This window comes from Cariama cristata, unplaced genomic scaffold (assembly GCF_000690535.1).
Source record: "Cariama cristata isolate BGI_N322 unplaced genomic scaffold, ASM69053v1 scaffold25337, whole genome shotgun sequence".
Classification (NCBI taxonomy): Eukaryota; Metazoa; Chordata; class Aves; order Cariamiformes; family Cariamidae; genus Cariama; species Cariama cristata.
In genome coordinates, this window is record NW_009625309.1 from 3,771 (window position 1) to 28,614 (window position 24,844).

At 37.3% G+C, this 24,844-nt stretch overlaps 1 protein-coding gene across 1 annotated transcript in view; it reads left to right on the forward strand.

The window, feature by feature from the left end:
* Positions 1 to 24,844, forward strand: part of CLIP4 (CAP-GLY domain containing linker protein family, member 4) — a 26,389-nt gene continuing 1,545 nt past the window's right edge. The window contains exons 1-13 of the mRNA XM_009703572.1: positions 1 to 133; positions 3,007 to 3,146; positions 4,059 to 4,152; positions 5,088 to 5,249; positions 8,659 to 8,777; positions 11,062 to 11,298; positions 14,597 to 14,732; positions 15,469 to 15,609; positions 18,232 to 18,315; positions 20,832 to 20,972; positions 21,398 to 21,532; positions 23,722 to 23,845; positions 24,632 to 24,696. Of these exons, the coding sequence (XP_009701874.1) occupies positions 1 to 133; positions 3,007 to 3,146; positions 4,059 to 4,152; positions 5,088 to 5,249; positions 8,659 to 8,777; positions 11,062 to 11,298; positions 14,597 to 14,732; positions 15,469 to 15,609; positions 18,232 to 18,315; positions 20,832 to 20,972; positions 21,398 to 21,532; positions 23,722 to 23,845; positions 24,632 to 24,696 (1,711 nt within the window). The remainder of the gene's footprint in view (positions 134 to 3,006; positions 3,147 to 4,058; positions 4,153 to 5,087; positions 5,250 to 8,658; positions 8,778 to 11,061; positions 11,299 to 14,596; positions 14,733 to 15,468; positions 15,610 to 18,231; positions 18,316 to 20,831; positions 20,973 to 21,397; positions 21,533 to 23,721; positions 23,846 to 24,631; positions 24,697 to 24,844) is intronic.

A 24,844-nucleotide genomic window follows, 5' to 3' on the forward strand; every position in this document is an offset into this window, starting at 1 on the left:
ATGACCATAGAGGATCTCCCAGAACCTTCCTTAGAAGGAGATTCCCTCATTGAAAGAGAACGGTTCTTATTCCCAAATTCTGAAACATCTGTTACTTTTTCTGTTGCTGCAGCACCAATGCCTTCAGACTGTGGTATGTACTTTTAACAGAAAATGAATTTGCGATTGGCAGAGAATAAATTTGAATAATGGCTTTTAAGAAAAGCTATCAACTCTTTATTCTTTTTAGAAAACGTTTATTGCTTGTTAAATGAATTCTCTATTATTTCTTAAAAGAAATGAAAGATGAAGCCCCATACTTTTTCTATTTTTCTTTTTGCATACATTTTAAAGCATAATATCTTTTCCTTCTTACTGTTTCTTCTGTGTGTGTGTGTGGTCAGATGTTTGTAGGTTTTTTACATCTCAGTGTAGAACTGGATATTGTGTTAAGATGTAAAATTGCAATAATTAAATGTAGTTAAGCATCTACATCACATTTAAAACCTCTAGAGTTATACTTTTTCTCATGCTTTCGGTATGTAAACAGTAGACTACGGGGGATATTTCTGTTGGAAGTGTAGATGTTTGTGGTGGTAAGGACTGTGAAATGAATGTTAGAAAATTATAGCAAGTATTGGTGATCAACTTTGGAAATAATGTTGAATTGTCTTCACATGTCTAAATTATAATAGTATTTTAAACAGGATATATAATGTATTAAAATGTTACTGTAGGTAAGGATCTTCATAGGTAGCTACAATTATAATGCCTTTGAATATCGCAGAAGATGTTAATAGCATCTACATACCTTAAAAATTACTGCCTCCACTTCTGTTTTTCCCATGCATTGATTACAGCAATCAGCTGTATTCAGGAAAAATAAATAGATGTAATGATGTGTCTTTGACAGACTCAGCATTCTTGAGACCCATTTGATAAGTTAGCACAGGCTGGAAACTGAAGAGTTCCATATAATATACTTTAGTACACGAACACGTGTCTTTACATGGTTTAGCCCTGCTTTCATAACTTATCTGTCCTATTCTACTCGAAGTACTGCCATAAGTTATTCCATTCTGCTTTCTTATCCCTTCGAAAAATTTTCCATTTGTCCTTCTTTAAACAATGTTGTGTTGTGATGTCTTCTAATTATATGAGGTCACTGTCACCTGTGTAACAGTAATATTAGTGAATCTGGGTGAAGGAGGTTAAACCACAGCAGACAAAGATTCTTGGTCATTACGTTAAGTGCATTTATTTTTCCTTAATACAGTTGATTACTGTAATTAATGTGTGGGAAAGATGGAGGTAGAGAAAGTAACGTTTTAAAGTGTCTAGATGCAATTGTCATCTTTTCATGGAATTTCTTGTTTTAAACAGATTTTCTGTAAGATTTCTTTGGTTTGCAAACACTACAGCTGATTACCTGTTAAGCACTTATGATGGTTGCTATTAATACTTAATACGTTCTCAGGTTTTTACCCTAGCATGCTGCTTGTAACAGTCTGTTAACAGACTTGTTTTCTGAAACATAATTTGGTTCAGGTTCATAGCCAGAAATCTTTCTGGTTGAGTACGAATCATGCATGTTGTGTAAGATCATTAATCTTGTTGGCGAGTTGTCTGTTTACATCGTAGTTTTCAGCAGTAGATCAGCTGTAGTTTATGCGGAAGTTAAATCTTAGCAGATAAATCAGTGGGTCTGTGTCAGTGCATGGGACGTAGGTAAGAAGCACGCTGTGTAGTGCTGGGAGATAAGGGGTTTGCTTTTTTTATGTGCTAGGTGCAAATAAAAATTCATACTAAGTATCAGTGAGGTTGTCCTCCTTTTTTATTCTTGTTGAATCAAAGCAGTGCAGTTAGAGGAACTCTAGATAGCGAGGAAGCGAGCTCCTTATGTGCTTTTATCTGTTAATCCAATCTAGAAGTGTGGTACGCTCTTTTTGAGGAAACGTTATGATGGTTCATCCAGAGGTAGTTTATACCATGTCATACACCCAGATGGCTCATGCTGTATTTTACTTAACCTGTATGTCCATTCTGAGAGCCTTGTATCTGCGATTGATGCAAGCTGACATTGTACATTTATGTGAAACCTTTTTAAAAGGCAACTCGCTGATAGCTGCAGTGGGGGTAAAAGTTCAGTGTTTTCCATGATTCAGTCATTTGCTGATGACAGTAGGTTCTGCTTCCGTTGCCTCTCCTAATAGCCATTGCTATCCAGATTCTTTCGTGTAATTTTCCAGAGTTGGAAGAAATTCAACGAATTTAAAATGCAGTATGTGTATATATGTGCACACACATATACCTGTAAGTAACGTGAAATATCATACTTTGTTATTAAAGTGGTTTTTACACCTATACTTTGGGTTGCCTGAAGCAACATGAGGCTTAAAAATCTTACAAATATATAATTTTTCTGATCTTGATTTGGTGGCTGAATTTTAAAAATGTTTGTTACCTGCAGCTGCCACCAGCTGGGATTGATACATTCCTGAAATATCTGAAAATAATGGAGGCCACAGAATGCCTTCCTGATTTGTGCATGTGTTTATATTTTGGTATGTTTTATGTAAATTGTGATGGAAGAAGAAGGAAAAGACATGTTTTGTAGCATATGGAGAAATCATGTACGCATTTAATCACTGAGAGATCAAGAGGCTTGTCTGTGCTTGGGAACAGCTTAGAATCAGCAGTCTTTGGCTAGCTTGAAGCAAGAGTAAATCCTTATTAGCATAATCACCACACATCTCTGTTAGTCCTTGTTTAAACTTAAAATCAATCTTGCAGTACTGTTGTATTGGTTGCTAATTCAAAGCTTTTTCAGAACTATGAGCAAGACCTTAGTATTAAAGTAAAAATAGACCAGATGTTAAAGAAAATTTTCTAAATTAATTCAACATCCTGATTTTCCACTGTGATTAGTAGTGAAGTGACTCTCTCTGCTATTCTTTGCCTCTGAGTTTGAAAAACTAGATGCATGTAAACTTACAATTGTAGCTAATGATTCCTTTTTCTTAACAGAGTTTACCTTCTTTGATCCCAATGATGCAGCATGCCAAGAAATACTTTTCAACCCCAAAACATCAGTTTCTGAATTGTTTGCTATCTTAAGGCAGTGGGTTCCACAGGTCCAGCAGAATATTGATATTATTGGAAATGAGGTGAGGTATAAATGAAGGTCCTTGAATGCTTTCAGTGTTAAAGAAATACTGTGTTGACAGTGAGTAAAATCAGTTCATTCAGAAGCAGAGCTAATTATAAATGCAGGTACAGTTTCTGCCTTTTAACAGCAGTTACTGATCAGTGCCTTGTAGTCCACCTGTTGTCCACAGCTTTCATTTGGAAAGAGAAAGATGATGGATAAAAATTCAGTACATTTGGATAGATGGTAGAAACTGTTTCTTCTCAAAGCAGTTGTTTAGAGTCCCTTCACCTTGGTGTTTCAGTTCCCTACTTAGCAGTAATTATAAACTCCAGTATATTAAGTTATAGTGAAGCCTGACCTTAATGGTAGTGTTTCCATGGCACAAAATGAGTTAGGAATGGAAATCTCTTTGTGGCCTGCTATAGGCTGCTTTCAAGAAGACACCTTGTTTCTAGTAATTCCATCCTACTTTCTTATTTTTCTTCTTCTGGATTACAGGCATTTCTAGACAGGTGGGAAGGTAAAGATTCTTCCTACCATAGTATAACTGGGGGCTTTTTTGGGGTAGGAGCAGGAGGGGTTGTTGAGAGATCAAAAAACAACCAGAGACACTTCATAGATGATGCCATTTTCTTATTGTTCAGTTAAGCAGTTAACTTTTCAGCATGTGAAATGGATGTTAGAAGTAATAATATAAAGAAGCTTTAAAATCTGTAAACAATGAATGTTAATGATACTCATATAATACTATATATTACATTGTGTATGTTGCTCAGTTCTGCATTTACAGTCTATTCTGGCAGGCTTCTTTCTTATTAGCCGTTGAAATGGATCCAGGGGTCAATATATCTGAAATAACTTCTTAAATAATACTGATGTCTGAGATACGATAGAGCTAAAATGTGCTTGTTTTCCACTTGTCTCTCAGATCATTAAAAGAGGTTGCAATGTGAACGACAGAGATGGACTGACTGATATGACTCTCTTGCATTACACTTGCAAATCAGGGGCTCACGGTATTGGTGAGTAAAGAAACGTCGTTACAGATGTAAAAACCTAATTAATTCACAAAGGCTAATCTCACCGACTATTACAGAATTTTTCCTTGCAGTAGATTTTATTTTTTTTAATTTTTTTTTCGTGGTTGGTTTTAGCTATTCTAGTGGCCATCAGAAGGGAAGATACAGAACTGTAGCGCAGTTGTGGCTGTGGCAGTTGAGAGTAAATTGACTTAGTGGTATAGATGTTGCAAACAATAGACCAGCTTAAACACATTTAATGTAGCAAAGACTGTTTCAGACTGAGGTACGAACTGCAAACTAAGCTATTGACAGTTTTCTTACATCAGTGAAACTAGAATATTTAGGTGACTGGCTGTTCTCTCTTTTTTTTCTTTTTTTTCTTTTTTTTTCTCCTTTCACCCTGATCATGTCAGAAGAAAACAATAATCTTTGTTTGCAGTATTATAATCATAAGTACTGGAAATAAGAGCATATTTAACTCCGTTTGAACACCCCTATTAGCCTTTCTATGTTGTGCTACTTTCTTGTTGACCCGAACCCAGTTCTCCTCTGAGTTTGAACTAGGTTTCTGAGTGAGGTCTGGCATAGGTTAGCTTTTCTGTTGTTGGCAGATCTTTTAACATAAACTTCATCATTGTGGCCTGTAATTTTTTTTTTCTTCTATTAGATACTAAAATCCCTGTATTTGATGGGTGAAACATTATTTACATTAGGGATAAACAGGTAGTGTTATTATATACTACAGCAGAGGTTTCAGCCCTTTATGATAAAAGGCAAAGATTTCTGCATCCTAATCCTAAAAAAAAAGGCATAGTAACTGTTCTGCTGTGAGCTTTAAGGGTTTAATGTACATTATGTGTTACACATAAGCATGTGCATGTTTTTTTGAGGTCAAATAAATCTCAAATGCATATTTTACAAAATTTACCTTGCAGGTGATGTTGAAACTGCTGTAAAATTTGCAATGCAGCTTATTGATTTGGGTGCTGATAGTAGTTTACGCAGTCGCTGGACAAATATGAATGCCTTGCATTATGCTGCCTACTTTGATGTTCCAGAACTTATTAGTGTTATTTTGAAAAATGCAAAGCCAAAAGGTAGGCATTGTTACTTTTGTTTCATGTAGTTGTCCGTATTTTGTTACTCTGTTGACCCTAAGCTGTTGTGTGTAGTGTTCTTTAAGTGTGGGGTTTGTTTATCCATTATACATAAATAATTTCTAGTTTCTTATTCTTTTAGACAGCCTCATTGGTTCATTTTTCTCTTAACCTGTGTTTTTTTTTTTTTTTTTTGTGATTTACTGCACTGATTCCATTGCTGGTTTTTAAACTTGAGCTTTGTACAAGATGGTAGAGAAGTGTCTAATAGAATGGAAAGCAAACAGGTTAATTCTGAGTTGTTGAGGACTAAGAAAATGTATGCAGAAAACCAAAGATTCAACTATTCTGGTAAATTCTTAGGGTTTTTAAGATTCCTTAAACATTGAGAAGTATGTTTGAAATGCTGGGAGAAGGGTAAAGGAGAAGTGGGGATTTGGGAATGGCATGTGGCAAAGTAGTGATTGAAGCAACCTTGACATGCTTGTTTTTCCTCCTTCTCGACTATCTAGAAGGTCATGTGTAAGGAACAGTTTGACTTTAGTGTTTGACATAAATAGATAATGCCTTTTGGAATGATAATATGAAGGATTGGTAATTGGAGCCCTATTTATACTAATGCAAATGGAAACACAGAAATGGTTCTGAACCAGAACCATTTGTTGCTAATTTGATCTGGATATCAAAACCAGTAGGCAATTTTAATACTAAAATAGTACAAATGTTAATTTGTTCTACTGAATATCCTTCTGATTGTGCCATTTTGCAAAATGATTAATGCCCTTTTTTAGCTAGTTGTAGCTAAAGACGCTGTCTCAAAATTCTGAAAAGCAGATAGGTTTTTGGAGTATGCAAGGCTTGCTTACCATGTCTTGAATCATCATGGAGGGAAGCGTTAAACAGTGCTGTTACAGGTACGACATGCTTAAGAGGTAACAAGTGTAGATTGGTAAGAAAAGGCAAAATAGGACAGCACAGGTGTTAAGTCCACGTCACATTCCAATAGTCCAGTCTCTATAATTTGCATCAGCAGATTAGATCTTCTTTCAGAGCTCATTTGCATTTGGTGTTCTCATCTCCACCTGTGCAGTGCCTACAGAAGGGGTGGGCATTTGCTCAGATTTCCAAGGAAACCACTCTGGTTAAATGCCTTGGCAGTTGGCAACTCTTGGAAAGCAGATGATTTTTTTTTATCTCAAAAAACGTATAAAATGATTTGCCCTGTGACATGAAAACAATGGGTGGTCTGAATTAATAGAAAGAATAATCTTAGCTCCAGACTTCACCAGGCAGTTTGTAGAGAAGGGAGGGCGTACGTAGGTGGCCTTGGATGGATCTGTACTGAACTGGAGAAAAAATGGTTCTTAACATATAAATAACTTTTCAAGACAGTGGTATACTGACTCCGAGACACCCATTGTGAAACAGCCAGTACCACAGATGTTTTCTTTTGATTTACTGCTAAACTATTTCCTTTATGATGCTCTGTAGTTAAATTCTTTATACAGATTTATTCCGCAATTGTTACAACAGAGAACTAATTTGATCTTAGATTTTTAGAGGTTTTAAGTATAAAAATTGTTAAAAGCTGAAGAATTAGAAATGTTGTGTGGTGCCATTAGACAATGACTGTAACCTGCATGGGTTGCTAATGACAGACCATTGCTGCATATTAATTTCCCCTAGATAGTTTGGGGTTAGTTACTGGGTAACATTTGATATATGTGTTTCTTTTTGTCAGCTGTACTATGCCAACTCAGACCTTGAACAAAGCTGTAAGAAAACAGTGTTTAAAAACTCCAAGCGTGAAGCTTGCAAATCTGAGGAAGTCATACTTGTCTAATTAAAAAAAAATAAAAATCTACACGTCAGTTACTTTTTAAAACAGGAGCACATGCAACTGTTGCTGACTCGGTAGCTGACGTTACTGATCAGTGTTTCTGCAAACTGTTTCCTGTGTGTGCAGAAAATACTTACTTGATAGCCTTATTAAACGTGGAAGTTTCAGTGGTTGTACACCACTGCACAGCTTCTACTTGGTTTTAAACTGGTAGTGCTCTTTTGACATTTGATATATAAAAGGTACATCTGCATATGTAGCTCTCGTTATGATTGCATCATGTGAATGCAGTCTTTTTTCACGCATGTGCCAATTAAGTTTAAAATAGCTAAGTTTGTATTCGTATTAGTGCAATTGTAAAGCCGTTAAAATTTGATCCCAAATTTCTTACCTTTGATCTTTATAAATTCAGAGTCAATCTTTATTAGTATGTATAAAGTTGACATATCTATACATACATATATATTTATATATTTTCTATATATGTTGATGTTTTATTTTCCCTCAAAATATTAATTTAGTATAACTGTATCAGGATGTTGATACAGTTGAGATATACTTTGTTTATTACATTGTGAGAAGGGCTAGTGGTTTTTGGGACAGAGACTGATCCTGGAAAATACTAGGACACTGTACAGCCCCGAGGTGGAAAGTTTTGTGTTCCTCGTCAGTATTTCAAATTGGAACATTATTGCTAATACTTGTAGGCTTTTGGTTTGGGTATTAAATTAGCTGGCATTTTTAATTAACAGTCATATACATAACTGACACAAACTGACATCTCTCTTGTGTAGTTTAGGAGAGAAGCCAAAGACTAAACAGACATTAAAACTCCAATCTTCTAGAACAGTAATAACTTCGTAGCAGATTGAAAGATATATTGGGGAACAACTGCTGAAAATATATATTATGCTAAATCTCTTCTAGTTAAATGCAGTGCTCCATTTTCCAGACTATCAGTGCAAGACCCTTCAGAGTGCAATTCTTTGAAAACAAAGAAATTGGAAAAATCCCTAGCTCTGAGTTCATCCTTGGCCACTAGTAATTGAATCAGTGTAAAGCAGAGGTATAATCAATTTTTCCTTGCACCACTACCTGCTCACAAAGGAAAACAACTGGTTGAAGATGTGTCTCATTTTAACATTTTTTATATTTTATTGCTTCTAGCTGTCAATAGTTCTGAAACATTAATTTACATGCAAACCTAAAGTTACTAACTTGTTAATCTTAGCACAGTAGATTGGGCATCCTGAATAACAATTTTGCTGTTAAGTCATCAGTATTACAAAATAAATGAAGGTAAACTAGATGATCTTTAAGGTCCCATCCAACCAAACCATTTTATGAAACGCTTATCTTCCAGATTGGTTCATGGTGTGAATAAACAGATGCAGATAAGGTTGATATTCTATGTAGAATTACTTCTTATATGCATTTAGTACATAAATAATGGTGTCTCTGTATAAATGTTAACATAAACTGTAAAAATGAATGTCCTCTCAAGGAATCTGTAGGGCGAAATGTTCATGGAACAGAATTACATACCTCACATGTGATGTTTAATTGCAGATGTGGATGCCACCTGTAGTGATTTTGATTTTGGAACAGCTTTGCATATTGCTGCATTTAACCTATGTACAGGAGCTGTCAAGTGTTTACTGGAACATGGAGCAAATCCCGCCTTTAGGGTAAGGAGTTAGGTTGTAGATTCACCAAAAGGTGGAAAAAGTACTTGGAAAAATTAAACAGTCTGTCCAGGATTTCAGTTAGCTAAGAATGTGTTACATGGAGTGACAGTGCCTCAGAAAAATTATTTATAACTCGTAATGGATGGTTTCTGTATACTTTGTCATACTTACATGTTGAAGTTTGTGTTTTTGTGTCACAGTCCTAGTTCATTAGTTCAAATAGCTTTCAAGATGTTCTTCTGTTTGTTGCTTGAACTTCCATTTGTTAATACTCCTTTGTGTCTTGCAATGGTTGTCATGGCAGTGGTGGATCTGTTCAGAAATACAGGTGTGCCATCTGTGACCTCCAGAAATGCAGTGCAGTGCTTATCAGTAAACTTAGTCTTAGCATAAGTAACTGATAACGAAGAAACATTAACTGCTCTGCTTACTAACCAAATAATAGGCCTGAATTTTATTGTAAAGTGCTGCTATATGTGTCTAGCCACAAATCTTGGGTTCTGATTGGGTTTTTTGGGTTGGTTTTTTTGTGTTTTTTGGGGCTTGGGTTTTGGGGTTTTTTTTGGGAGGGGGGTGGTTTAGCATAGGCAGTATCTCAGTTCTCCATTTTCAAATTCAAAGTTTTTTTAAAATGAGAAATTGTAATTGTTTTAAGGGTACTCAAAAGTCATTGTTTTATGTATCACTGAGAGCGTGAAATCTTCTGGAATGTCATTGTTCATACAGTTCTTCATGATATTCAATCTAGATCTCTTCAAAAACACTGTTTTTCTTCTTTGTCTCATTATTTAGTGTGCATGTACATGTTTCAAATTCTATGGCAGCTGTATGTTGAAGAGTCTGTTGTCACAGGGAATCCTGCTTTGTAGTTGCACAAGCATTCTGAGCTGGCAAAAGGTGGCTCTGCGCTTCAGAAAAGCAATCCTGTGCCACTGTGCCCACTTCTGCCTTCGTGCCTCTGCTCTGCCCCTACCTTGTGTTGACACAAAGACTTCCAGGTCACCTGGTGGGCTGAATTGCGGCACTGATGTGACCAAAACAATCACTAATGTGATGACTAAAAACTCAAAACAAACCCCCTGCTCAACTTTAACCCAGCTATATCCTGTTTTTAAGGTATTGTGACTTGAATGGGGCTGACCTTTTACTTACAGAACAACTGTAGATTTTTAAGGAACGGTAGGTGTTTAATTCTTCAATCCCGCAATAAAGTTCTGTCCGGAGACAGTGTGTAGAATTTGCTTATATGAGGACAGCAGAGTGTAAATGCTGAGTAAGGATTATAGTTTTCTAGGGTTGAGACAGGGAGATTTATAGGGGGCTCAGGGGACACTGAGCTTTTAGTCTGTTTTTTAAGGAAACAAAACAAATACAATCTTGCTCTGTGTCATTTCCTCTTTGAGCTTCTGGTAATTTCTGAGTCCAGGGCTCAGCTGAGACAAATTTGGAAGACTGAGATAATTATGTTTCCACAAACTTTCTGAAAATTGGCAGATGGGTGAAGATCCATACTAATGCCTTTGCTGAAGAAAGCATAGGTAGAACTTGCCATCGTAGCAGCCTGACAGCCTAACGGTGTGCTTGCTGTCTGGCCAACCGGCCTGGAGTTACGGTTAACTCCAGGTGAGCTGGTACTCCAACAACGCTGGCCTAGAGTGAGTGTCACGTGGGACATACAGGGAATCACAGTCACTGCTCTTTGGGAACGGGAAGTGTTTGGAAAGGATTCTGTCCTTGATTCATCTCTCGTGGAGTAGTCTGTATCCAAATAAACCTGAACGGATTTATTCAAGTATTTATATGAGACATTAACTTTGTGTATTCTATACATGCAACATATATTAATTAAATTCTATCTTACATTTCAAATAAGCCTTACCAAGGAGTAAACTATACACTGGGTAAATATAAATTCTTTGAGAGGTGTTAGCTTCACAGTATTGGCATTATGAACTGGAATTCTTGCTTACTTTCCTAAATCTGTGTTCAGGTACACAGATATATACAGATGTTTTTTTCATGTGTTCTGAGTACTAATAATGTTCTTAAGATTAAAAATTTTGGTAACTTAGCATTTTTGAAAATACAACATTGTAAATGCTAGTTTGTATATCTAAGGATGTTTTGGCATCCTTATTTGAAAATGTGGATGTTTTTATAGTTGTTTATATTCTAGGAAAAATATCTAATGAAGAGGATTAAAAACTTTATAAACTGCTGTGGTTTTGCCTGATCAGGTTTATCTTGTCACAACTTCAAATCCTGTGCTGTTATGTTTCTACAGAATGACAAAGGGCAGATTCCAGCAGATGTGGTTCCTGATCCGGTAGATATGCCACTGGAAATGGCAGATGCAGCGGCCAGTGCGAAAGAAATCAAGCAGATATTGCTGGATGCAGTGCCTCTCTCCTGCGACATCTCAAAAGCCATGATTCCAAACTATGATCATGTCGCAGGCAAGGCCATGCTTTTATCGCTTGGCCTGAAACTGGGAGATCGTGTTGTTATTGCAGGACAGAAGGTATGATGAGCAACCTGATACTACCTTTGTAATTTCTGGGTAGTCAGTTTATTTACCCCTTTGGAGACATACCTGAAATTTGAGGGTCTAAAACACTTTCTGGAAGGTATGAACTCTGGATGGCAGTAAGGATCTGGTTGCAGGAAGTCATAAGCTGAACAGTTACGTGTTAAAGAAAGTCACTACTATGAAAAGCTGTCTTGACGGGCACAGTCTGCATTTTGTATCCGTAAACAATTTTTTAACAGTCTCCTGTAGTACATCAGCATGGCTCAGCTTTTATTAACATTTTTGGTGTCACATCAAAATGATGGTAAAATTTACAGATGACTTTGTGAGTTGCCCAGCTTTCAGTTATGAGTATGCATTCGTGAATTACCCCTGATAGTTTCCAGAAGGCGGTAAAAGAAAACTTTAATTCTGCATAGCCTATAGTAACCCAATTTCACTGGTGCAATGCAGCTAAAACCTTTGAAGCAGTGCTGTGCCAACAGGGTTGTTACGTGGTTCTGTGGAAGTATAAGAATGTAGCTAACGCTGGTCCAGCTCAAATGTGAATAGCTTTAAGAAGCTACCTTGCTAGACACATTATATAAAATGTATTTGAAAAATGGAACATTGATATTGCAGTTCGTATTCATACCTTTTATTTTCTCTGATAGCAAGGACTCTGAAATGATTCAAAAATGACGGAACTCTTTTAAGATTTCAGATATTTTTCTGGTAAATATTGAAGGCATTTGTGAGCAAAATTTTATGTTTGAGTAACTTTACCCTTAATAATTTTTCTGGTATAACTTCAGATTTGTAATTGTCACAACTGAAGTGTTCTAAAGTGAACTCCACGGACAGTGCAAAGCAGCTTCCATTCTCTATTTTCGTTTGGTGTATTGTTGAAATTGGGTTGGGAAAAGTGAAGGAATCACTAGCTATGTAGAAGGCGTTTTAACTGAAGTATGTACAGGAAGGAGTTCATGGAATTTTCTTTTGCAGAAAGGCATTGCACGGTGAAAGCAAGGGGAGATAATGTAGCTGGAAGCTAATGGAGGTTTTATAGCAAGAAAGGGAAGAAATTAGTCCTCTTGTGTATCTCTTCTCCGGGTAATGCCCATAGAGCTGTTTATACTGTAATGTGCTTACTGTGTATGGATAAAACTTCCTGGGTTTGGTTACTTTTATTTTTTAAATTAAGTATGCTAGTACAGTGTTTTTTAAGAAGTTATTGGATGCCGTTTTTCTGCTGCCAAAGGTCAGCAGGGTTTTCCAGCTAGCTTTTTTTTAAGGGAGCCAAAGCTGTCATACGGCAGGTGGGAAGGAGGAATGTGATTGTGCTTTTTGGTCTTCCTTTTCTACATCTGCTTTTCTCCCTTCCTTTCTTTGTGCGCAAGGAGCTGTTCTGCATTACTCCCACATTGCTTCCCACCCACTTTCTCCCATTTGTCTGAATGGAGAAGTTGATCTCAGCCCTTTCTTCCCCTCTCCTTGATACCCCTAAATGTGTGCAGGGTGGAGCAAAAGTAAGAACAGGATGGTGAAAATGGTGCCCAATTCTTAACCTCCTCTGGGATCAGTTCTCATTTCCAGAATATGGAAGCTGGGATGAGGGCACTGGAACGGCCGCGTTTTTATGAGCAATGTTTATGCATTCCTGTTCTCTTTCCTGCAGTCTCTTAATATATCAGCTTTACTGAATCTTGAAAGCCAAAAACAGTAGATGCCAGAGGGAAAATGGATTCCTCTCTTGATTCCAACCTGTCATTCTAGTTGTCTTACAGGGCAGGAAGCTGTGTAAGCAGGTGTTTGTACATGATTTGGGATCCCCCAGCTTCACCGGGTCCTGCTGTGCTAGATTATATGTTATCTGAATGGACACTCAGTTAAATGTGAGTGCAGGGAAACTAGTAGCTGGGAGAAAACTATTTTCTCCTGTTCCTGCTGCGTTTCTTATGAGTGAGATGCCTTCCGCTCCTTGCTTGCAGAAGTCCTAGGGCCTGTGCAAAATTGGAGCCTCAGTGGTGCCGTTTCCACCTCCAGTTTCAGATGCTTGCTTGTCTTTTCTCTTTGCTCAGTCAGCACCCTTTGGCTGGTGTCCGGAGAGCCGAGGAATCTGTTAGGCTGCTTGGCCAAGCTTCCTCTGGCGGAATTTGATCTCTGGGCTGGTAGCTAAGAAGGCTCAGTCTGGATTAGTGTCATGTACCTGCCTGGAACAGTCCAGTTTGAAAGGAGATCTTCACAGTAAAAGAGGAACAGGCCCTGGGTCATGTTTATTTCTTTAGAGAACATTAAGAAAGAATAGCTGGAAGGCTTTATAGTGGAAAAAAAAATAAATGGTTTCTGTCTGTTTACCCTCTGAAGGCTGGATTAGATAATGAAGTCATAGTAAAAAATGAACTAATAGTATTAAGGTCACATGAGATAATGAAAACTGAGCAACTGAAAGATCAAAGGTTTTTATTACTAAAACTAATTTTAAAATCAAATATAAAAATGCATTTAAATCAATGTTAAATGCATCTCTGTTAGTTATTCCTCCCCCGTTTGGTTGGAGTGTGCAAGCTTATAACGTATATTTGTGGAGACTGGGGTCCACCAGCAAGACTGGTCTGTCTTGATATTCTTGATATACTTTCTGGTTCAGAGTATATAGTATAGTACATTCTGAAACAACATCAAAATGTTTAAAACATTTGCTGGCTTTTAAAATTTTGTTTAATCATAAGAAGGGAATAAAAGACTTACGAATCTTTTCCAAAGAAAAAATTAAATATGCTCTGAAGTTTACCCTTGAACCTTTGATTTATATATATATATATATATACACACTTACATGTATATATTTATATACACAGAGATAGATTTATAGAATTTTTTTATCTAGTATTTCCATGGAATCTCCAGTTCAGCAAGATATCTAGGCCTGATTTTGGAACTATTGTTATGGAAGAGACTGAAAGTAAAACTTCTCATTAGGCATATACTCCTGTGCCTTGCTGACTTGAAGTTGTATTGCACAGTGGTGCTTACTGTCTAATTCTTGTCTGTTATGAGATCTGTCAATAACCACTGCTTTTGTTTGATACAAAATATACACAGAAGGACTAAGGCGTTTTGGAAAATGCATCGGCTGGCATTGAAAGATAGGAATGTCAGTAGTCGAGGGAGATTGTTTATGTTTGTATTTCTCTGTTCTGATCAAAAGCTTGGAGATGACTTGCTGTCTCCTTCATAATCTGTACTACATTCTCATGAACAATACTTGTTTAACAAAGTCGTTCTGTGTTGATGCTTTTTGCATTAGGTTGGTACGTTAAGATTTTGTGGCACAACGGAATTTGCCAGTGGCCAGTGGGCTGGCGTAGAGCTGGATGAACCAGAAGGAAAGAACAATGGAAGTGTTGGAAAAGTCCAGTACTTCAAGTGTGCACCAAAACGTGGTATAACCTTTAACTTTTTCTTAATTTTTTTAAAAAACCTGAGCTTTAAAATACTGTTGGAAAATAAGAACCTTTTGGGAGAATAAAAGCAACAGAATGTGTTATCTGGTTTTCTTTGTAGTGCTTGCTTTGTTTGTTTTATTGATTCTTCTAACTGTTCCTAGTGTTCTGACTGCAACTATTTGCAGAACCACTGAAACAACCAACCAGTCAAAATTTCTTGTTATTTCTGGTTATTTCCTTGAAACTGCGAGATAAGAATATTTCCTGGTTTTCCATCTGTATTGTTGAAACTGTTTGTTTGTGTTGTAACAATAATGGCCATGTTTCTTTATCTGCTTTGTCCTCCTTTTTAAGAGGTTTGTGCTTGTAGTTGGTTTTTAACTTTCAGCTTGAGGTATTTTAATTGCTATTTCATGGACACTCATGATACACAAAGTCTTGTGTTTTGTAATGGTGGAGACTCAATGTTACCGTTAGGACAAAAAGGAGATTCTAACCGATAGTTTTACTGACTTCCTGAATTACTCTGTTCAAGTGGCTTGATAAACCTTTTGGTTTCACTGTTCATTTGAGCTCGTCCTTCCTACCCTACGAGTGCTTTGACAGCACAGCAAGCCATGATCATGGCTGAAAAAAACCCTAAATGAGTTGATGTAAGAGATAGTAGCTGGAAAGTTTTGTTACATTGATGCTACTCGTGGTTCTTTTTTGGCGCATGCCGTTTTATCTCCAGGTATCTTTGCACCTCTTTCTAAAATAAGCAAGGCTTCTGATCACAAAAAAAGCTTTGTACGAAGTTCTTCCATGCGGTCTTCACCTTTGGTCAAATCCAAGAAAATAGATGTGACGCACATAACTTCCAAAGTGAATTCTGGTGAGTATTTTGCTGTATGTTGAGACAGGATAGAGAGATACTAATCTTCAAGAATTAGCCCCAATCCTCTAAATCTTGGTATTAAAATACTTGTTTGGAATTAGTTCATGACTTGGGAATAGAAGGTGATAAGATATTTATGAAGTATGTGTTCTTGTTATTAGTTCACTAGCCTGTAAACTTGTACTGCAAGGATGTTGTGTGTAGCTGTTTAGTGATTATAGTGATCTGATGTACTATGACAGGTTATAGTCTTTACATACTCTCTAAAAAAAAAGTTCACAACATTTATTGTTGAGCCATTAAAGTAATTTCTGATTAGCTGTAATATCAGTTAAATGTCTAAACTTAATGTGATTCCATTTACTAAGATCTTCCTGGGTAACTTGAAACATCTCACTGAAATCAGTGAAAATCTAGAAACTAATCAATATACACCTTTATGTATAGAAATTGAAGAAATTTAATTTATTTTCTGGCAAAATGATCAAGAAACTAACTGATTGTGTTTTATCTGCTAATTAAGTTATCCGAGTAAAACCAGAGACAAATTAGAAGAGAAAGAACATCCTTGTAATAAGGCCTCAGTCTACTGATTGTAGTTACAGGCTCAGTCCCTGGTTCTGGTTTAGTTTCTTAGTAATTTACTCAAATTACTTAATCCTTCTGTGTTAAGTGTCTTCCTTGCGAAGTAAGAAGGGTGTATCTTTTCTGTCTGTTGAGCTTCCAAGGTGTTTGGAGTACAGACGCTTCCCTGCTGCGTACAGTGCCCAGCATGCATAATCTGGCCCCGTGTCTGACTGGCTACATAAGGTCATCAAATATGTTACATCAGCATTTCTTTTGCCTTTTGAACCCTGTTTAGGTGACTCATGCTAAGGCAGCACAGCTTAAGGGATGGAAGATACGCATACATTCTCATTGAATTTACTCAAGCACCCTAAAACACGACACACTTTACCAGTAATACGCAGGGTTTAGAAACAATGTGCCAGGCTGGTGGAAGAAATGCATTTTGGCAGCATTTTGGATGAGTTATGTAACTCCTCTCTACATAGATTGAAGGGAAAGTAAGCTCTAATCGTGTATTTACAATTAGCACAAGATCTAGGCTATTTATAAATGGACATCTTGCATAAAAAACTTCTCAGAATAATCAGTTTGTTAGGAGTATTGCTCAGGAGCAGATCTAAGCTGCCTTTTTCAATGTTTGATTCCGTTTGTTGTGTTTAACTCATTAAACTATAACGGAAGGGACCGTTTCCTTTGTCACAGACGGTGTGTTCCAGACAGTGTAGTCACGCACCACCTTTTCTGTCACAAAGATGCATTTGTGTCTTTGTAAATCTTAAACACTGGGTATTTTGCTTTAGGTAAAAATCGGAGTGAGTTATGCATCATCTGCCCAGCAGAGCTTACATCCAGTAACAGTAATCTGGAAGCTGCTGTTTGTCAGATGTTGTTGTGTTGAAAGGCCCATTAGAATTAATGTGCCTGGCTGATTCACTGGCTGGAGTGGGAGGATAAAGCTGCAGAGGCAGAACTTGGTTTTGCAGGGTTTACGTGCATTACCAGATTACATTTCTTTCCTCTAAACTTCATCCCTGCAATACACTGCTTTGCCATGATCCCAGAAAAATGAATACGCTTTTTGTAGTTACGGTTATAAGCTACAAAGTAAAACATACTTACAATACTGTATAGAGACTGTCAAATTTAATTTGTTTCTGCTGGATTTGAATAATCCATCAGATTGATGGTAATAGGTCTTTTTCAAGTTTTTAGGAAAAGGATTACTGTGATCAAATTGAGAAATGCATTATCAGTTACAAACACTAATTTTTTGATCTGATGCCTTAATGGTTAAACCATAAAATTTTGGAAAATACAGTACATTTGCGAACTAGTTCACTCCTTGTAGCTGAATTGAGCCAAGAGATGTAGTTAAATAAAAAAGATGTGATTTTTCTTTCGTGACAAGGAGGGCATAAATCATAGATAAGCTTGTTCTTTATTGAGTTAGAGTAGGAAACGCAGAAATGCAAAATGACTGTTCACAAATTGTAACTTATGTGGCAGTACTAATTCATATGCGTATGGCAACATTGCTGCTCTAAGAGTTAGGCTCTTAAAAAATCCTATTGGCATACTTCATTATTTGTAGACTGAATGAAGATTTGGTCTCAAATCTCTCTCTCAAAACTTTTATGTGTAATCTTTACTGTGGAAATTGTGAAATTAATACTACTGAGTAGTATACCTTAAGTACTATAAAAGTGATTGTTGTGTATATAATAGATGTAAATGTTTGAAAGATTTAAGTAAAACTCCTTCAATGTAAACATTAATATTTTGCAGACAATTTGTTTATTGTTTGGCAAGATAGTTTGGAGTGTTTTAATGTGTTCAGTGGTTTAACATCTGTGCTTACCCATCAGAACAATTCTGCAGTCTTGTTTTACACATTTATCAAGAGTCTAAGGAGTTGTACAGTTTTAGCTGTTTCATCCAGGCATACACCAATCTGCAAATCTGTCAAATTGTTTTTGTATGTGACTTTCCTGTAAAATTCTTGTTCATTGTTAAGATGTACATATTGAATTGCATATATTCTTTTTATAGGCCTAAATATGGCCAAAAAAGACAGTGCTTCTGAAACCAACTCTATGACTGTGAACAGAGGAAAAACTGTACCTCCTAAAGACGGTAATTAATTTTTTTTATGTTTTTTAACATCTTGAGAAAAATGTGGGGTAGGGTAGAGGAAGTGTTATTACTGCCTTGCCTCTGTAAAAGTCCTGTATCTATACTATAGAAGAAAGTTGCCTTGCCTGTCTGTATTCAGGTCCGAAGCAGGCTGTACACATGTCGTTCACCAGGAGCAAGAGTAATTTGTGTGGATGTTTGGCTGGCATTCTGTGTTGGTTTGGTAACAGCTTCTATCCAAATACATGGACAAGAATATAGGCAAGTCCTTAAAGCTGAAAGCTGTCTCACAGTAAATGATCTTACAGAGGATCTGCAGAATTACCTTCTTAGGTTGCTGAGGGAGACCTTTTGCCCTGTATCGTTACTGCTCAGATTTTAATGAAGAACTGTGCAGGTATTCTGTTGGAATTTTTATGCTCTCCTATGTCTGTATGTTCAAGCTTGTATAATAAAGTGTTATCATCTAACAGCACTTAACAGTCTTGGCATTGTATCATGGAAGACTCATAATAACAAGTTTCAAATATGAAAAATGAAACTCTAGCTCTTTAAAAAGTTCCTTGTACATATGAATCATTCTCTGCAATTATCTAGTTTCAGAATTGGGTACTGACTTCTACTGCATCAGTATTTTGTTTGCTGAACTTTAAACATAAAGGGACCTCACTTTCAGGGGTGTCTTTAACTGTAAAAATCTGGTCTCCTTTGAGGTTTTGGGTATAAAATCATACTGTAAGTGTTGACAAAAGCAGTATTTCTTTGAAATAATTTGAAGCGTGAATTTTAATATACCTTCTTTGAAGAGAAGCATCTTTTTGTATCCTCCGTCAGTAAACAGTTGTGGGGAAGAGGCTAGTGTGAGGTATTTAAGCACTGTCCTATATGATACTTTATCACTGGTGAGCTAAAAAACTTGCGTAGACAGAGGTTTCCAACATTTTGTTCATGGAGGGCACTTAATGGCTTGACCTTCAGGTTCTGGACACGCAATACAGTGCCTCAGTTTGATGGATACAATATGATATCCACAATTAATGGGACTCCAAAGGCTTTGCAGGCTGTAAGCAATGTGGAGTGAAACCTCATTTTGGGATTTAGTGGTTTAGATGATACTGTTATAAGGCAGGTGCAGAACCTTTAGGAAAGTCCAACATCCAACTTAGAAAGTAGCTGTCAGTGGTTCTTTGTCAAATAAGAAGGGTATTTCAGCTTGGGGTTTTCCTAGTGTTTGTGCTGAGTCTGGTTTGTGTTTTTTTTTTTTTTTTAAATGCCAAATTCCTGCAAAAGCCTTGACAAATTGGAAAAAGGGTTGGGGGGGAGGGGGGAGATGGAGAGGAGTGAGGACAAGTACAGAGCTCTGTAGCAAGGCTGAAACAGTCCACTGTATGAATACACCCTGGGAATGGCATGCTCGGTAATAGTTTGCAGAAAAGGACATGGGGATATTGAGTATTACAAGTTAAACGAGAGTCATCTATGTCATGCTGTTGCAAAAGGGGAAACATACTGGAATGTATTAAAAAGGAGTGTCAGCCGTGGGATACACAAAGTGACCTGGATGCTTTACTTGGCACAGTAAGGCCTAAGCTAAAACACTGCATCGAGTTTTAGACACTGCATTTCAAAAAAGATGTGAATCTACTGGAGAATTCAGAGAAGACACCACAGTAACTGGATGTATAAAGTATGACTTAGAGAAAAGACTGTTGGAATTTGTGATTGTGTGATTAATGAGACAGATGACGAAAGGGATAAAACAGGAAGCTTTCGAGTACAAAGGTGCTTTGCGAAAACTAATGAATTAAGCCTTTCAGAATTCTGGAAAGTTTGATAAGCAGTATTATCTTAATTTTTCATTCTGAGAAACTGAGGCATAGACATGGCTTGCTGTACCCTGCCTCACTGTGGGCAGAAGAGGGTAGGAAAGGGGAGAACTCGGAGAGCGTTGAAAAGGAAGGAGGAAAGGTGAACATAAGTCTTATCAGACAGTGTAGACATCAGGGTTTGCAAATGGAGATAAAAGTGATTTATTTCCCATTCTTATTTTATAGTACGGATTTTAATATTAATACAGTATGTAATGGAATATAGTAGGCTTTAATCCAGACAATAATTCACTCACATAATATCACCTTCCTTCCACTTCTCATCAAATCTTTAATAGGCTGGATGTTGAAAGTGTGGTGGTATGATCTCTTATTACTAAGGCTCCCGTATTCTAATAAATATGCTTAGGACTGTTTAGAAGAACTTTCGTAGAGCAAAAAAGAAGGGGCTTTTGGAGACCTCTTCCAGCACTCAGCTATCACCTTATTCCCAAGGCAGGGGCAGATGTGCCTGTCATTTCTGACAGGTGTTTGTGTAAACGCTGCTTAACAACTTCTAATTTTGGCTGTTTACTTTGTATTCTGCCCGCTATGGAGAACAGCTTCTTACAGCAGCTTTCCCTTCTGCTTAATCTGTCCTTTTCTGAGTATGATCTCTGAAGGACTATTTCCATTTATGTGTTTTAGGTTTTCCTGGGTACAGCAGCTCTTCCTCTTCTACTACCTCCTTGGAAGGCAAACAGCATTACTCCAAGAAGCGGAACTCAACTAGCAGCAATAAAAAGGCGGTGCCTCGAGTGTCTTCTGCCTCATCTAAAATTAGTTCTGGTATGGTCTGTTCTGTTGAGGTGGATTTTCACAGGTGGGAACTTACTGCTGGTACTGAGTACTTACGTAGAACTACTTGTGCTGTTTCAGAATGTGAGATAGTTCAAGAAAGACACTTGGGGAAGTAGTTTAGCCATAAACTTAAGCTTAGCATCTTTTAAAACATCTTCAAGAGGAAGAGGGTTTTTATAGTTGGCCACTGTACCTTTGAACTGCAGAGAAAAGGCTGGAGTCCACAGTTTTCATGCTGAAGCAAAGCAATCCTTTGTTTAAGCAAAATTTGCGGTGATTTGCCATGCGTTAAAGGTACACTGTGTTAAAGATAGACACCCTCTTTACCAATCAGTTGACTCACTATTGAAGGCTTTCTTAAATTTTAGAGATAAAACATCACTAATTTCAGATCTTGTTCTTCTGTTGTCCAGGGTTGTATAGTTCTTCTCCAGCTACGAGGAAAAATCCTTTTGATGAAGGAGAAATTCAGGTTGGAGACAGAGTACTGGTGGTAGGGCAGAGAACAGGCACTGTTAGATTTTGTGGGACGACAAAATTTGCACCAGGTATTTGTGATACTCTTTGTATATGTTGTAGAATCAATATGGAATAGCTTATGTGTGAGCACATGAACACTATAAGAACGCCATCTTTTTCCTCACTCTGTCCAAAATAATTTCTAAATTTACTGGTTTGTTTCAAAAGTTCTTTCTCTCTCCTATGTTTCATTGAATATTTTTTACTTTAATGCAACTGCCAGGAAAAAAAAATAATTTAAAATGTGACTTTCAGTTGTCCACTAAGGTGGCTTAATTAGGAGAAATATTTTGATCTTGAAATTGTAGGTATTGTTAGAAAGCTTTCTGAAAATCCTCAGTTTAGTCTCCAAAGTGGTACATAGTTTATTGAGATCACATGCCTTTACTCCATACTTTCTGTAGTAAGCCTTTTTGCCACAGCTCATCTCTTGCAATGCTGGTAGTCTGATCACGTCATGTATCTGCCTCATTCTTACCTTCCTGGCATCTTTAAGAGGGTAATTGTGAACAGTTAAATCTTAACTGACAAACCTTTAGGTCACAGGACAGATGAAAAGTTACAAGCATCTCAAAGAGCCCCACCGTTTTCTCATCCTTCTCCCTTTCAGCTCCTCCCTCCTTTCCCCTTGCTAAAAAACACACTGCAGTGAAGCCAGGTGTTTTCAAACGGAAGCGAGTTTTTCTAAATTGTGGACAGTAATTTCTGAATGCTGTTTTTTTTTGTAACCAGATTCTATGTCCTTTATGTCCTTATCTATAATCTTCTTATTGCAAGAGCAATACAAAACCAGTTGGTAAGTATTGATGTAAGGACCTGGTTTAAATGAGATCCATTTGATTGACACGTAAGTGGCAATACTCTGTCGTGACACTTGGTGGCATCAATATTTAAAACAAACCTTAGAAGGACAGAATCTGAGATTGTGGTGCAAGCTACGTGCTTTTTTCATTCTTGCCCCTTTCCCCAGTTCCACTGTAGGCAGTCCTTGCTGAAGACAGATACTGCGATGAACTGATTCTACAGTTTAATGTGATCGCTCTTACCTTCATGTTGTTGCTTACAAAGTAAACAACGAGAAAAGGTCTGGTTTTCCAGATACAGTATAACAAGTGTAAAATCAGAAAGCTGTTTGACAGCGTAAGTCTCTTCCCTCTCCGCTCCAAATTAGGAAACAAAATCTTCTGGAGAAAAACATGGTATTGTAAGAAGTGAGGATAGAAAGATGACAAGTCTTCACAATTTGCAAAACCCAGTAATTTATAGAAAGTGTAACAGAAGCATTTTTAAGTATTTCAATTTTAATATGTATCAAAGTCCTGGAAGTTACCCAAACTTTATTTCTTTTGCTGCAATGCAGATCTTTATTTAATTCTAAAAACAGGAAGGGGAGAACTGAGGTACTGAGCCCTTCTAATTCACGCGCTATCATTCCTGAGTTTCTTGAGCTGGTAATTAGAAATTACCATTTTATCCAGTGCCTTAGTACCAAGTGACTTGAATTAAATTTGGAATCTTTTGGGGATGGATAGCATAAGGACTGCTAATGGAGTATGAAATTTAGCACCTTTACATAATTAGCTTACATTTATCACAGGTTATGAATGATCAAGCTCATTAACATCTTGATGCCCATTCAGTGTTCTGTCTGAGAAGAACTGCTGGCCAGTTCTGATTCTTACAGCCTTCTCTCAATATCATACAACGAGCCTTGCAATTTGTATTAATTATAACCTGCTAGATGGAGAGAAGGAATGAATTAATATCAAAACTTTAATTTTACTGTTGATGAGCTCAGATGAGGCATAAACCGTGTGGTCAGAGGACTAAAGAGGGAAACTTCAACCACCACTGCTGCTCTTTCCTGTCTGCTTTTTGTCCAATAGCCACTGTTACATTCAGCAGTGTTCCGTTTGGCTTTAGTGTATATCTCAAAGGTTTTACCTTTTCTATATTAACAAAAATGTCAGTAATTTTCTTGAAAGGATATAAAAATGCTAAGATAATTATCTTTAATTTATTCCTGATGTAAATTTTAGCATAATTACATAGATAGTTGTTTTAAAATATATATGTTTATTGTTATTATCTAGACAGTTTCTAACTAGAACCTGTTTTTCTTGATGTGGGTGAATGTCAACTGTACCAACTGTCTAGAGGAAGAAAAGCCTGTGGTGTTTTGTTCAAAATACCATGATTTTACTGTTTTGAAATGTAGGATTCTGGTGTGGAATTGAATTGGACAAGCCTCACGGGAAGAATGATGGTTCCGTGGGAGGCATTCAGTACTTCAGTTGTCTTCCCAGACACGGTGTATTTGCACCACCATCTCGTGTACAGAGGTAAGCAGGGAAGCTGTTTTAACGTTTGTGTTGCCAAATGCCTTCTTAATACATTTCCAGTGGGAAACAAAGTTTTACGGCAGATATGGAAGAAATGTATGTTTTCTTCTGCTAATGGAAGTTTATAACCTCCATTAAAAACCTGGTGGGTTTTAAATCAGCTTTTTGAAAGCAGAGTATAAATTAGAAATGCAGCTCCCCTTGTTTCTCTTGCAGCCACTTCAAGTATTTTCATTCCGGGCCCTCCGTTTCTGATACAGTCTATGTTCATTAAACCTTACTTTCATGACCCAACGCTGATGCGCTCAGCTAAATTCGGTTATAAAAGGAAGTTGCCCGTGGACATGACTGGAAATACTAATTCTCATTCCAGCTACCTACACAGAGGAAGCAAAGCATCCACCACTTTGTTTGTAGGCTCTTCATTAGGTTTCAGGAAGAATCCGAGGAGCACTGTGCTCTTTCCCCCTGTATTCATTCATGTTACTCTGCCAGACATCTTCTTGCTTTTCTTTCCCTGAATATCCTAGCCCAGGCAAACTGTTGTTAAAAGAACTTGCCTCAAAATTATATATGCTCTCTTGATGACTGAAAGGCAAGTAACTCCAATGAACTAGTTTGCTCCGGGCACCTCTGATCACAACTGAAGCGTTAGTGTCTCCTGGGGGTGGATGGAGAAGGGAAAGAATCAGAGCTTAATCTGACGTGTGCCAAGAAGGACTCCAGCAGTAGGTTTGTCCAGAGTTGAGTTGAAATGACCTTTTTTGTTGTGTTACCGCTTTTCAGACTAACGGGTTCTCTGGATTCTCTCACAGAGACTTCGTCGAGTAAAATAAATCACACTTTTCCAGGTAGGAGCCTAAGACACTGATTTGGTTTAGGTAGCCTACCTACCGCAGGCTACTCTTCTACAACTACCGCACAAAGCCGACTTTCCTGAAAGCACAATAGATTTTCAAGGAACCAAAACGCCAGCCGATAGGCTGGCTGGGTCGCACC